The sequence below is a fragment of the Ipomoea triloba genome, chromosome 13, assembly GCF_003576645.1.
Source record: "Ipomoea triloba cultivar NCNSP0323 chromosome 13, ASM357664v1".
Classification (NCBI taxonomy): domain Eukaryota; kingdom Viridiplantae; phylum Streptophyta; class Magnoliopsida; order Solanales; family Convolvulaceae; genus Ipomoea; species Ipomoea triloba.
In genome coordinates, this window is record NC_044928.1 from 30,535,364 (window position 1) to 30,549,685 (window position 14,322).

Here is a 14,322-nt window from a genome sequence, read left to right on the forward strand (position 1 = left end):
CCCATGTTTTAACATATGATTGTTGATCTCATGAACAATTTTTTTTTTTTTTTTTTTTTTTTGGGAAACTAGGGTACTTTCAAAATTTATATCCCAAACATTCATAGTTTTTAAATTATTTATGAAGTTAGGGCACTTTTTGCATGCTATGTTAACGTTTTGTTATGTTTATTTTAAGTTGTCAATATCACATCACACATTTTATTATCTCATACATATGACATTGCACATTTTACATTTTTTTTTAAATGCTACTAATAAGATTTGAATCCTAATGGTTTAAGTGATAATTTGTTTTACATTAACATCAGTTAGGAAGATTCTAAAACATAGAATTTTTTTCAAAATAAAAAATTCCTAAACTATTGTTTTCAAATAATCTAGCTTGTTTTTGTTTTCTCTTTCTCTCTATGTGTAGTTCCACAATCAAGTGCGAAGAGAGGCTCCTGTTAAACATGCGAATACACACACACACACACACACACATATATATATATATATATAATTTTGTAATATTTATAAATTTGATTTGTCATTTTTTATCTTATTTTTTAATTATTAAGTATCTTATATGAACATATAAGATTATTCCATACTAAAAATATTATGTCATTGAATGAAATAGACCGGCCATCAATCATACATACTTCGGTCGGCGACTAAAATGGATAGATTTGTAGCTAAGCATGTATGTGATGAGTACGTCATTGAATTCGTCAACAAAAAAAAAGTATGTATGTCATTGAATTCGTCACTCTGCTGACGCCCTTAAATGAGATTGACAACCAACAAAGTAATAAATATTTATTTTGCTTGTTTGTTCGAAACCAATGTCTTCTTTTATTTTTCTTGTGGTCAAGTGACACCCGGTGTATACTCTCATATGGAAGCGAGTGGGTTTGAGCCTCATTGGCATATGTTAGCTCTTTGTGCTTCAGTAGGTTGAGAAAGTAGCTATAAACAAATACTACATTGTAACAGAGTCCATAGAACTCTTAACAGTAGAGGCTAGACCATCATCCAAGATGAGCAACGGAAGTGGATTGAGGTTTTACCTAGTTATAAAATGGGGATCACCCGATTACGTCCTGCGATTTGACTAATCATCCTAAAACTTTGCTCTAACTGCATGGTGAAAATTTTAATTTCACTAGAAGCATGGAGGGTCAGTGTAGGGTTATCTCACTAGAAACCTGAAGGGTCATTGAGAGAACTTGATCGGCAAGGTAATAAATAAATGAGGATCTCGATTTTGTACATGTCACTGATGACCTTTTAATTAAGTTAGAGTTGCACTTGTTTTATGAAACGCAATCCGGAAAAAAAAAAAACAAATTTATACATGAATTAATGGATGAATACCAATTATGACCATCTCTCTTTACAATCTCTATTTAATTTGTTTCTCAAACAAATAATTGAACCTATCTACAAGATTTGAAGATATGCCATGCATCTGCAACTGACCAGCAGTCACCAAATATAGCACAATCACAGTACAATTCAACACCCAAAACAACCTAGTAATAATGCATTTGAACAGAAACTTTCAAGTGGTTCAAAAAAAAAATGAACTAATTAATTTAAACAAAAAATATTATTCGTCAATTTGATCATCACATGATGGTGCAAGCACCAAGAGCACTGGCAATTGAGAGAACCGCGGCGCCGGTGTTGATTATTGCCTGTCCTACCTTCAATGCAGCCACCACGTCATCACCATGCCGATTCTACACCACAATAATTAAGCCTCCATTAATTTTATCAAGTAAACAAACAAAGTAAACAAACAAAACAACAAACGAGGGGCTCAAGCTATTCACTTTGAAACCATAATGTTATAAATTTGACTCTTAATGGGAGTGACTTATTGACATTTTTGGTTTGAACTTATCAGTTTAGAGCCATAAAAACATACGGGTAAGCTAGGCGGGCTAAAAATCCTGCCAATTTGGCGGGGCTAGCAAAGATCGGGACCCACCAAAATTTAAAAATTTTAAATTCAAATTTAAATTAACATAAAAATGTTACATTAATACCTTTCTAATGTGTGAAGCAAAACAATAACTAATAAATCTTAATAAATAGTCAAATATATCATGCATTAGCCTACAAGTCAATAATAACAAATCATTTATACAATATACTAACGGTTAATAAACATTTTGTATAAATAAATAAATAAACATATATTTCTATAAATTTATGTATATTTATATAATAATAATAATAATGTTAGTAATTTACTCATACGAGGCTGCCCTACTAGCTTGGACCATCAAAACCGATTATTTGGGAGCGGGCTAAAAATATTTAACGGGCCTTAAAATTTAAAGTCTATCCCATGCATTTTGCAAGGTGGGATAGCTAGCTAGGCAAACGGCAGGCTAAGTCGATTTTGACAGAGTTAGTAAATTATAAGTAACATTGACTGGTTTATCTTTTATTCAGTGTACACATAGAGTCACTAAAAAAAGTAAAAAAATAAACAAACAAACAACGTAACCTAATTAACCTGCTATGCGTGCGATTCATGGTCATTGTATAGCTTACCCTTTTCTCGATTGCTGTAGAGGATGATCTGCTTCCCCTCGTTTGACTACTTGAATTATGATGTGTCAACTTGGAATGGCTATTTGAGTCTTTTAAACTTGAGTCATGAGGTATTGATGACTTGGGATGACTACTTGAAGCATCGTCTTCGGAGTTGGAATCTTGCTTGCCTTTTCCATTGTTCTACATACATATAATAGAAAAAAGTTAATTAATATCAATTCCAATCCTAAAATTAAAAAGGGCATATATATATATATATATATATATATATATATATACACCTAATTACTACTTATGTATTGTTTCTTTCTTTTACCAAGTTTTTCCATCCACTTTCATGCCATAAATCCATGATAAAAATAACACTAACTAACTAAATTGAGTACCAATGACCTACTATGCTTAAGTGTCATGTAGTAACTCTGTCAATAGAAGATTATGAAATCGAACTTCAATGAAAGCCATATAAATGATCAGATACTATAAAATGTAATAACGTCAATAGTATTATAAAAAAATATCAAAATACCTGTTCAATTACACAAGTGGGTTCCCCACGTCCCTGGGTATGCATCATTAGTACACTGTGGTTGTCGGCGAAGGTGTCATGTTCGTGTTCGAATGTTCTCCCCCCATAAAAACAGTCGACGCAGAGGTTGTAGTTATACCCCGCCATGAATAACTCACATTTGGTGCAACAAAAGTAGAAACCAACCACAAGCTTACTGCAAACATCGCACTTACGTATGCATCTCTTCGTCTTCCGTACGTAGAAATCCTCGAGGGATTCTCCATCGTCAATAGCTTTTTGTGCCCGTTTCTTATACCCCTCAGAGGCTGTTTCCAAGTAGTAATTTGCAGCTTTACTCAAATCTTCCATATCTCTTAGCTTTAGAAAGAACGCCCGGCCGGGATCTATCGGAGATTTTCTTGGAAGGCTTAATTAAGATGCGGTTGAGAATTAATCACGATCTTGCTACTGTAAAAACCATAGATGTGTTGACACACAAATAATAATTAATTATAAATAATATATATGATAAAGCGAGTTAGATGAAAAGAGCGAGTCAATCTTAAAGTACGAGGTTATCAGTATTCAAGAAGTTTAATTGTTTAACTAACAATAAAAGTAAAAACGAAAGAATTGATCTCGAAATAAAGAGCACAGTTTAATCTTACCTGCTTGAAGATCAAAGTTTGGGAATTGGGAGGGCAATAGGCGTATTTATATAGGACTTTTGAACAGTGAAAGTGGGCAGGTGCTCTGCATCACATGCTTAAAAAGGTGTTGAATTTTTAGTATAACTTAGCATTTAAGTAACTATTTTGTCATACAAATATATGTGTGTTCATTTTTTGTTTGAGTTGGATCAAATTGGATCTGCGTTCTTGGACGAAAAAAAATCGATATATTATATGTTCAAAATGAATAATGGGTGAATGAAAAATTGGATATTAAAATGAGTTTATTTGAGTTTTAAAAAAATAAAGTTAGAAAGACTTGAAACAAGTATTTGTCTCACATTGATTTGAAAAGTGAATTTGCACAATCACATATACAAAACTTTAAAAAAAAAAAAACTAGTAAATTTATAAGTTACTCCGTATTTCTTACGCGTACAAGTACCTATAGAAATTAAAAGTCATGAAAGGCGGCGAAAGTTTCCAACCACTCAAAGGAAAGCTGTTTGGATGAGGGGTGCGGAGAAGGAGATCCATCGTACTTTTGCGCGTTAGGAAGAGATGAACAATAGTGCTTCCACATGTGAACACTGAAGTACTTGTGTTTGAGCATATGGTGGTTGGGAATTGGTCGGATAGCGCCATATTAATCATTACTCCCTACTGTTTTAAGTAGATGAATACCAATTATGACCATCTCTCTTTATAATCTCCATTTAATTTGTTTCTCAAACAAATAATTGAATCTACAAGATTTGAAGATAAGATATGCCATCAGTCACCAAATATAACACAATCACAATACACTTCCTACAGCTCGAACTCATGATTTCCCATTTAAAAGAGTTCATATTGCTTGACCACACTGTCTTTGACCGTATTTGATCATCAGATCACCTACATGGCTACATCACATTATGGTGCAAGCATCAAGAGTACTGGCAATTGACAGAACCGTGCCGCCGGCATTGAGTATTGCCTTACATACATTCCATCCAGTCACCAGTTTATCACCCCGATTCTACACCAAAACAATTAAGTGTCCATTAACTTTAACAAGTAAACAAACGACGTAACCTGCTTTCGTGCTATGCATGAGATTCATGGTGGTTAAGGATAGTCAATTTTAGTCCGAAATCAATGGACTAGCTTGATAAGATCAAAAAAGTTTAGCCCAATCCACACTGATCAGGTAAAAAAAAATTTAGGGTTAGGACTAACAAATTTATGCGTGATAAAAATAAGTCCTATAGGTAGAGACGGAGCCAGGAAATTGACAATTAAATTAAATCACTACATTAAGTGTTGCTAATGAGATTTGAACATGTGACATTAGCTTTATAACATCAAGTTTCAGAGTTCAACCAATTAAACTACTCAAACTATTAGGTAGTAATAAATTGAACGTAAATATAGATTTTATATACACTTTAATGCTATATATGTGTATATACACACATATATATAGGGGTGGGGGAAGGGGCAGCTGCCCCCAGACTAGCTCCGTCTCTACCGATAATTTCGATAGCTCGAATAGGCTAGTATAACTTAAAACTTACTAAACTAGCTCGATAGCACGATAAGTCCAGACATGTCGAGATATGAGAATTAGGACCAAGAATTTTAAACCCAACAAAAAAAAAAAAGAAAAAAAGAGAGTCTTAACTATCTAGTGCAATTAGTAAATTTGTGTGGCTTACCCTTTCCACAATTGCCTTGGAGGATCCGCTTCCCCTCGCTTCTGATGTATCAGGGGTAGCTTTGATGGTGTTATGCAGTACAGTGTAGTCCAAGAAGAAGACATCATCGTCCCTATAGTGCCTATGGTTAACATAAGCTTTGGTGGAGTAACAATGGAGGCACAGAGCGTAAGAGCGGGCGGAGCATTTAGAGCAGCAGAAATATATGTCAGGGATGAAGCATTTACACCAGCTGCAGAATGGTTTTCCAGTGAGAACAATGTAGTATAATGTCCTGGATTCCGTGATATCCATACCCAAATTTCTATCCTTCACTAGCATTTGGAAAAGCTCCGGGTGGGCATATTCTGGATACCTCTTTTCTTTCATGGATTCCACGAAATCTTCCATGGTTACTGTGGTTTTTCTTCTCTGCACCATACTCCAGAAGAACTTATCTGCAGAATCCCTGATTTTCTGAGGGGCTGCATTGTAGTGAGCCTGTGCGATATATGCCAACTTCTTTATACCTTCTTTATCTATCATAATCTTCTTCACCTTATACCACAAAATAGGGGAGTTGGGGGGGGGGGGGGGGGGGGGGNGGGGGGGGGGGGGGGGGGGGGGGGGGGGGGGGGGGGGGGGGGGGGGGGGGGGGGGGGGGGGGGGGGGTAGTGTTAGTTTCTGTGATGTATATGTGTGCATGCCTGCAACTACTGAATTATATTGTCTGTAATGGTTAGAATTGAAGGTAGTGCAACTTACCGAATGGCGGATTGAGTTGGAATGGTGACTTGAAAAATAGGGTATTAAGTCGGAATGACTACTTGAAACATGACGCGACGATTTGGAACGACTTCTTGAATCATGACGTGACGACTTGGAACGACTTCTTGAGTCATGGCGTGACAACTTGGAACGACTTCTTGAATCATGACGTGATGACTTGGAACGACTTCTTGAATCATGGCGTGACGACTTGGAACGAATTCTTGAATCATGGCGCGACTTGGAACGACTTCTTGAATCATGACGTGACGCATGGCGCGACTTGGAACGACTTCTTGAATCATGACGTGACGACTTGGAACGACTTCTTGAATCATGGCGTGACGACTTGGAACGAATTCTTGAATCATGGCGCGACTTGGAACGACTTCTTGAATCATGACGTGACTCATGGCGCGACTTGGAACGACTTCTTGAATCATGACGTGACGCATGGCGCGACTTGGAACGACTTCTTGAATCATGACGTGACGACTTGGAACGACTTCTTGAATCATGGCGTGACGACTTGGAACGAATTCTTGAATCATGGCGCGACTTGGAACGACTTCTTGAATCATGACGTGACTCATGGCGCGACTTGGAACGACTTCTTGAATCATGACGTGACAACTTGGAACGACTTCTTGAATCATGGCATGCTGACTTGGAACGACTACTTGAATCATGACGTGACGACTTGAAATGACTAATTGAATCAGGACGTGATGAGTTGGAATGACTTCTTGAATGTTTTGAACTTGAATGATGGCGTTTCGAGTTGGAATCTTCCTTGCCTTTTCCCTTGTTCTACGTACCAATAATAATAATAATAATATACTTTTCTAAGGGCATACACGAATATAATATATGCAGCACTGGAGATCTAATCAAATTACAAATCAGTTTATATATGAAAATAATGTGTAAAGGTGGAAGAGTAAAATTATATTTATAATTATATATATACATCAAATTACAAATCAGATTACATATGAAAAATTATATTTATAATTATATATAGGCATACGCAAATACAATATATGTGGCACTGGAGATCTAATCAAATTACAAATCAGATTACATGCATAGGAAAAGAATGCGTAAGAGTGGAAGAGTCAAATTATATTTATAAAAGATTTTTAACATGACAGTATGACACTAAAAAATAATGAATATGTAAATAAATAAAGTTGGCAGATTATCAGTACGCTAGGAAAAAAATCTCACCCCTTTAAGTGAAATTTATTTTTCTTGATATCATAAAATGTGATTCCTTCCTATGTCAAAAATTACACTACTGAAAGTAGAAATAATTTTCTCATATTTCAAATCAAATTAATCTTTAATTCATTGTTTGAATATCAAAATACCTTTTCAATGACACAAGGGGGTTCGCCACGGCCCTCGTTATGCATCATTAGTACACTGTGGTTGTCAGCGAAGGAGTCATGATTGTGTTGGAATGTTCTCCCATAGAAACACTTGACGCACAGGTTGTAATAACACCCCTTGTATAGCTCACATTTTGTGCAACACAAGTAGAAACCGAGCAGAAGCTTCGCGCAAACATCGCACCTACGTATGCATCTCTTCGTCGCGCGTACGTAGAAATCCTCGAGAGATTCTCCGGCGGCCATAGCCCTGCGTGCCCGCCGCTTATACTCCTCGGAGGCTCCTTCCAAGTAATATCTTGCGGCTTCTCTCAAATCTTCCATATCTCTTAGCTATAAAAGAAAAATGGTTGAATTCAAATCAAATTTGTAGAAGTAAAAGAAGACTTAATCAGGACAACTCCGATTAAGTTGATCAAGATGTTTACTGGGCAACCACAAGATGCATAAGTGGCCTTTTGGTCTTCTTAACTAATTAGGTTAGTTTACCTTTCTATAGTCCTTTGTTGACTAAAAAATCATAGTGAGATCAGAGCTGTTTTGGTCTTACCTCTTAGCAGGAGAGTGGCTGGGGGATCGGAGATCTTCTTGAAAGGCTTAGTTAAGGTGATTAGGCAGAGGGTTTACAACAAGTTTTCATTGTATATATAATAATAATAATTATTATTATTAATTCCGAATTTACATAGAAATTTCTCCATTGTTGGTATACAATAATGAAAGATTAAAGTGTTGTATGGTATCAGCTGGCGCCTTCATATTTGACTGATTGTATTATAATAAGTTAATTTTTTGTACACATTTGGTGGTTGATGAGGAGACAGTAAATAAATAGATAGAGTAGTTGGAAAGAAATTAAAGAAATAAGTATTCAAATCACCTTTGCATGTGCCACCACCTTTGTCCTTGTGCCAAACCAACATCACTCACATGGACCATGTGGATGGATGCCTCACTCTCACATGGTCAACTAATCTACATCAGGCATTGCTCTCTTTCAACAAGTATAAATAGGGCAATGTTTCAGCATGCGCAGAAGATACAACCCCAAAAACCATTCCCATCTTCTCTCCTATATTAGGGATTTTAGAGAGTTTCTCGAGTGTTTGTATCTCCTTCATTTTTATTTTTCACAAATTATTGTTGCAATTATGATCTATCTGACTTTTTCCGGCACAACATGCACCACATCATGATCGTTATCTTGAAAACTACTGCTTGTAATTTTGAAAACATTTAATTACTATCTAAAAAGCACTGACCAAATGGTGTAACATGATTTTTGAGTAATAGTTGTGAGTAGGGGTGTGTAGGATCCGAATTACCCGCCCGACCCGCCACCCGAACAGGAGAAAATCGACCCGCCCCGCATCCGAATTGAAGCATCTGACCCGTTCCGCCTATAAGTGCGGATATTTATTTTAATTTTCGGATAGCGTACGTATGGGATTTGGTCACCCGACCCACCCGAATATCCGAAATACAATAGGGTTAGGGTTTTGAAGCATTCCATACGACGTCGTTTAGTGATGTTTATATATATACACATATGTAGCCAGCGCAGTCACTCCACTCATACACATCTCGCCATTTCTTTGATTCTCTCTTCTCTCCTCTCGACTTCTCTGAGTTCTCTCTTCAAAGTCATCTCCGTTCTCTCTTGATTTTCTTCCCTACTTCCTCAGTCCTCACTTTCCTGTCTTCACTAGTCTCTTGTGAGTCCTCGGCTCCTCTGATTCTCTCAAACTTTCAGTCTCAAGTCTCAGCGAGACCAAACTTACCGGTGGACGGTGGAAGCTCTAGCTTGGTCGATGGTGAACTGGTGAGACCATTCTTCTAATTACTCTATTGTATTTGATTACAATGACATAATGGGAGAATAAATAATTTTATTGCCTCCCAACTATTATGTATTGTAATAGCACATTTATTATTATTCTACTATTCCAATTAAGTGGTCCCGTGATCGAACTCTATACGGCTTACTTAAGAATTATAAGTGTTTAAATTAATAATAACTTTATTTTAATCAAGTGGCGGAGTTAGAAATCAAAGTGGTTCTTTCACTTCTTTGGTACTCCGTAGTAAACAGTAATGTTTATGATTTAGTGCGGATCAAACAAAGATGCTCATTGCCATCTTGTACATGTCATTAATTAAATGACGTCACTCGAACCGCCAAGCATCCAACCTATTTTGTCCTACATAATAATAATAATAATAATAATAATAATAATAATAATAATAAAACGTGCTAGGTTGTCCATTGCTTATGGGTTGTGGGGCTAGTACTGTTAGTTTCTGTGATGTAATTGCTAAATTAAAGAGTACTTTCAACCAATTTTTGCTCAAGTCAATATAGCCATTTTACTTGCAACCTAATAGATTCGTGTGTTGCACGACGGCTTGAAGGGTCGAGTCCAGTATTTCACCATTGAAACATATTGCTAACTATTCTGAAATTAAAGTATATACGGAAATAAAGTTGTGCACTCACTATTAATTATAATTATAGTTGTGTAGTAAAGTCTGGCTGGCAAGTGGATTGCTATGCAAGTATAAGACTGAAAACCATATATATATATATATATATATATACATATATATGTTTTTATTGATAAAAATGAAGGCCAGGCACGATTGTAGTATTATTACAACATTACTACATTAGTACTAATAATTTCACATATTCTAGGTATATATCTTACAGCAAGTCAGCAACGATTGTTTCGAGTGAAAACAAAAGCGTTACAAGTACAGTAGTCTTAGAACACTACAAAACAACACGCCCGCGACAATTATTGAAGGAAGAATTTCCGACGGATCGGCATATTTGTTTGATCACATTATCATGCATGGAATGCCGGTCATGGCAAGGCTAGTTACAGCTGTCAATGCAATCTTCTTTTTTTCCTGATTAAACACAACAAAATGGTCGTGTTACTAAGTGAAATTTAACAACAATCCTAGTTTTTTGGTGATGGCAAGGTGTAAACAACAAACAACTTATTCATATTTTTTTGGGAGTAAATCAAGCCAATCTGAGTGTTCGCGGCAAAAATTGAACCCCCAATTTATTATTGGAAACAAGTCTTAAAATAAGATTTCTCATTCACTAAACAAATGTTATGGAAGTAACTTATTCATCATTGGATTCATTGGATATATGTACAACTGATCAAGACTTGACTAGATTACTCTTATCCTAAGCGACGTGAATAGTAGTGCTATACAACAAAAATTAAAGCAAGAAATTAAAAGATTTTAAAATTTTGCATAAAGTTTATTACCATTTCCGGGAATGCTTATTCCAAGGATCTAGTCTTTTCCTACACACACACATAAAGAAATTTAGAAACTAATAAGGTGTTTGCAAGAATTTAATTAAGTATGATTCATGCACTCACGTAACCACTCATTTAGGGTGTTCATCATGTGTTGGACTAGATGGATTTGAGGTTGTTGCATCATGTATGTGTTGGACTGGATGGATTTGAGGTTGTTGCATGATGTGTTGGACTGGATGGATTTGAGGTTCCTGCCTCATGTGTTGTATAGGATGGATTTGAGGCTCTTGCATCATATGTTGTATAGGACCGATATGAGGTTGTTGCATCTTGTGTTGTACAAGACACATTTGAGGTTCTTGTATCTTGTGTTGTAGATGACTGATATGAAGTTGTTGCATCATCATGAGTTGTATAGGATAGATTTGAGGATCTTCCATCATGTATTGCATAGGAGCTAGATGAGGTTGTTAATTGACGGGTTTGAGGTTCTTCCCTCATGTTCTCATGTCCTCTTGCATCATATGTTGTATAGGACCTACTATATGAGCTTGTTGTATCAGGCGCTTTTAAGGTTGTTCGTACCATATGGTGTATCGGACATATTTGAGGCTCTTGCATCATATGTTGAATAGGACCTACTATATGAGCTTGTTGTATCAGGCGCGTTTGAGGTTGTTGTAACATATGGTGTATCGGACATATTTGAGGCTCTTGCATCATATGTTGAATAGGACCTACTATATGAGCTTGTTGTATCATCAGGCGCGTTTGAGGTTGTTGTACCATATGGTGTATCGGACATATTTGAGGCTCTTGCATCATGTGTTGTATGGGACCTGCTATATGAGCTTGTTGTATCAGGCGCGTTTGAGGTTGTTGTACCATATGGTGTACCGGACATATTTGAGACTCTTGCATCATGTGTTGTATGGGACCTGCTATATGAGCTTGTTGTATCAAGCGCGTTTGAGGTTATACCATATGGTGTATCGGACATATTTGAGGCTCTTGCATCATATGTTGTATAGGATCTAGTATATGAGCTTGTTGTATCAGGCGCGTTTGAGGTTGGTGTACCTCTTTGTTGATTGGTCAAATTTGAGGTTGTTGCATGTGTTGTAGAAGGCGGATTGGTGTTTCTTAAGCGACTTGAGTCATTCCGGGTGAAACCATGTGAGTGCCTTGAGCATTGGCTTGTCAAATAGGAACGCCCTGAAGATCCTGGATCTGTCATGTCTCTGATCTTTTGATCTTTTCCTCGATCTGTGAATTCAATAAAGTGTATTTTCATAAAGTATATGTTATAAAAATTTCACCCTATATGGACTTTTTTTTAGAGTACTCAATTTAATAACAATCATCTAAACTCATAAATTTAGGAAAAAGTATTGAGCGCAAATTACACATTCATCCACAAGGACCACAACATGATTTTAGTTAAAAGTAAGGAAAAATTGTATTTTTCGTCCCTAAGTTATAGAGTAATTGTAGAATTCGTCTCTAAGTTCTTTTCATACTCAATCTTCGTCCTTAAGTTATCATTGGCGTTACTTTTTTCGTCCCTAAGTTATTACGTAGTATTAAGTTGCACTTTTCGTCCCTAACTTAAGTGTGCAAACTTCGGTAAATTTTCGATTAAAAAATAGTTAACCAAAAAACTTCGATAAACTTCATTAAAAAAATTGGCGTTGAACCGAAAAAAGTTCGATTAAAGATTTTTTAATAAAAAATTACCGAAGTTTGCACACTTAAGTTAGGGACAAAAAGTGCAACGTAATGATAACTTAGGGACGAAATTTGAAATTAGTATAACTCAGGGACAAAAAGTGCAACGCCAATGATAACTTAGGGACCAAAAGTGAGTATGAAAATAACTTAGGGACGAATTCTACAATTAGCCTATAACTTAGGGACGAAAAGTGCAATTTTCTCTAAAAGTAATTAAAAGAAAAATGGAAAAAAGATTCAAATAGACCTTCGAACTTTAGTCAAAAAGTCAATTAGCCGCCTAAATTTTTAAAGGTGCAATTTCACCTATGACCCATGCATCAACAATTTATTTTGATGTAATGAAGTCCAAAATCGGTTAATGACCTGCTAGCACAAATTATTAGAGTTCCGGCTACTCTCTAATCAAATTTCAGACAAAAAATGACCGGTTAGTCACAGAGAAGACACCAAGTTCTCCTTCTTAACCAGATAAGACGACATTGCCAACTTCTTCCACTTTAAAATACACACAACAAAAACAATGGTCACAAAATGACATTGTTTCATTAAATAGGAGAAGCAACTGCCGTAAGTCGTAACGGAGCTCTGTAAAGGATACAACGGTTCATCTCAAAAGATATTGCCTCGCATTTGTTTTTATATATCAAATGAAACTGTAGTTATATCAAAATAAAACTGTAGTTGTGTTGAAAGGAAACTGCAGCGTATATAAAATAAAACTGAATAACAGTTTCACATTTTTTAGTGTATATTGTCCAATGAAACTGTAGTTATATCAAAATGATATTGTAGTTGTGTTGAAAGAAAACTAAATAACAGTTTCACATATTTGAGTGTAAAATGCCGAATGTAACTGCAGTTATATCAAAAAAGAACTACAGTTGTGTTGAAATGTAACTGCAATTGTGTTGAATGGTAATTGCAGTGTATATAAATTGAAAGTGAACAGCGCAGAACGGAGGCCGCTTCAGCCGTTTGATTTCATTAATTAAAACGACGTCGTTCTGATGCGCGGTCCACAGTAAAATTTGCGCAACAAAAATGCCCAAAACTATAGAGAAGGCGAGATTGGTGTCTTCTCCGTGACTGGCGACCAATGGCCGGTCGCCGATCACTCTTTTTGCCTGAAATTTCACCCGATGGTGGTCGAATTTTAATGACCTGTGATAGCCTAGGTCATTAAACGATTTTTGGGTTTCATTGCATTAAAATAAATTGTTGATATATGTAATTGCACATTTAAAAAGGTTAGAAAATAATTGACTTTTTAACTAAAATTTGAGGGTGAAACTTTTCCCAAGATAAAATAAAGGGAAATGTTTTGTTGTTACGTACCTAAGCAGCTATAAGCTCCTAGCCGGCTGAGAGATTTTCTTGAAAGCTGAGGTTGAGAGTTTAATTTGGGAGATGGGAGTGTGCTGCGGAGAGCTTTACATAATCTTTAAGTCAACTTAGGTTTATGTCATTCATGGCATTATACATGCTTAAATTACTTTGGTTTAAATTACAATTTGGTCTTTTTCACAAATAAATAAATAAATAAATAAATAAATAAATAAATAAATATATATATATATATATATATATATATATATATATATATATATATATATATAGGGGGGGGGGGGACTAGGGTCCAGTTCATATGAGAACTCATCCTTAGGTGATAACTAATCTAGATCATTAAATTATAATGATGCACGACTAAGATTAAAAGAAAGA

The 14,322-nt window shown here is 35.8% G+C and overlaps 2 protein-coding genes and 1 long non-coding RNA gene across 4 annotated transcripts; all 3 read right to left on the reverse strand.

Moving 5' to 3' along the window:
• Positions 1–1,318: 1,318 nt before the first annotated feature.
• LOC116002784 lies at positions 1,319–3,838 on the reverse strand. Of its 2 annotated transcripts, XM_031242953.1 has the most exons (4): positions 3,736–3,838; positions 3,086–3,535; positions 2,554–2,736; positions 1,319–1,730 (listed from the first exon to the last, which is right to left on the reverse strand). In XM_031242953.1, the coding sequence occupies exons 2-4, from the start codon at positions 3,434–3,436 to the stop codon at positions 1,617–1,619; spliced, it is 648 nt and encodes a 215-aa protein (XP_031098813.1). In that variant the 5' UTR covers positions 3,437–3,535; positions 3,736–3,838; the 3' UTR covers positions 1,319–1,616. The 2 variants fall into 2 exon arrangements, with proteins under 2 accessions (XP_031098813.1, XP_031098812.1); XM_031242952.1 differs by lacking the exon at positions 3,736–3,838 and having other exon boundaries at positions 3,086–3,623.
• A 640-nt stretch (positions 3,839–4,478) lies between these two features.
• LOC116002967 lies at positions 4,479–6,464 on the reverse strand. The gene is made up of 3 exons (XM_031243156.1): positions 6,183–6,464; positions 5,439–5,975; positions 4,479–4,759 (listed from the first exon to the last, which is right to left on the reverse strand). The coding sequence occupies exons 2-3, from the start codon at positions 5,961–5,963 to the stop codon at positions 4,649–4,651; spliced, it is 636 nt and encodes a 211-aa protein (XP_031099016.1). The 5' UTR covers positions 5,964–5,975; positions 6,183–6,464; the 3' UTR covers positions 4,479–4,648.
• A 323-nt stretch (positions 6,465–6,787) lies between these two features.
• LOC116002968 lies at positions 6,788–8,198 on the reverse strand. Its single transcript, XR_004094573.1, has 3 exons — positions 8,130–8,198; positions 7,559–7,912; positions 6,788–6,995 (listed from the first exon to the last, which is right to left on the reverse strand). It is a non-coding gene; the product is annotated as an uncharacterized LOC116002968 (long non-coding RNA).
• Positions 8,199–14,322: the final 6,124 nt, after the last annotated feature.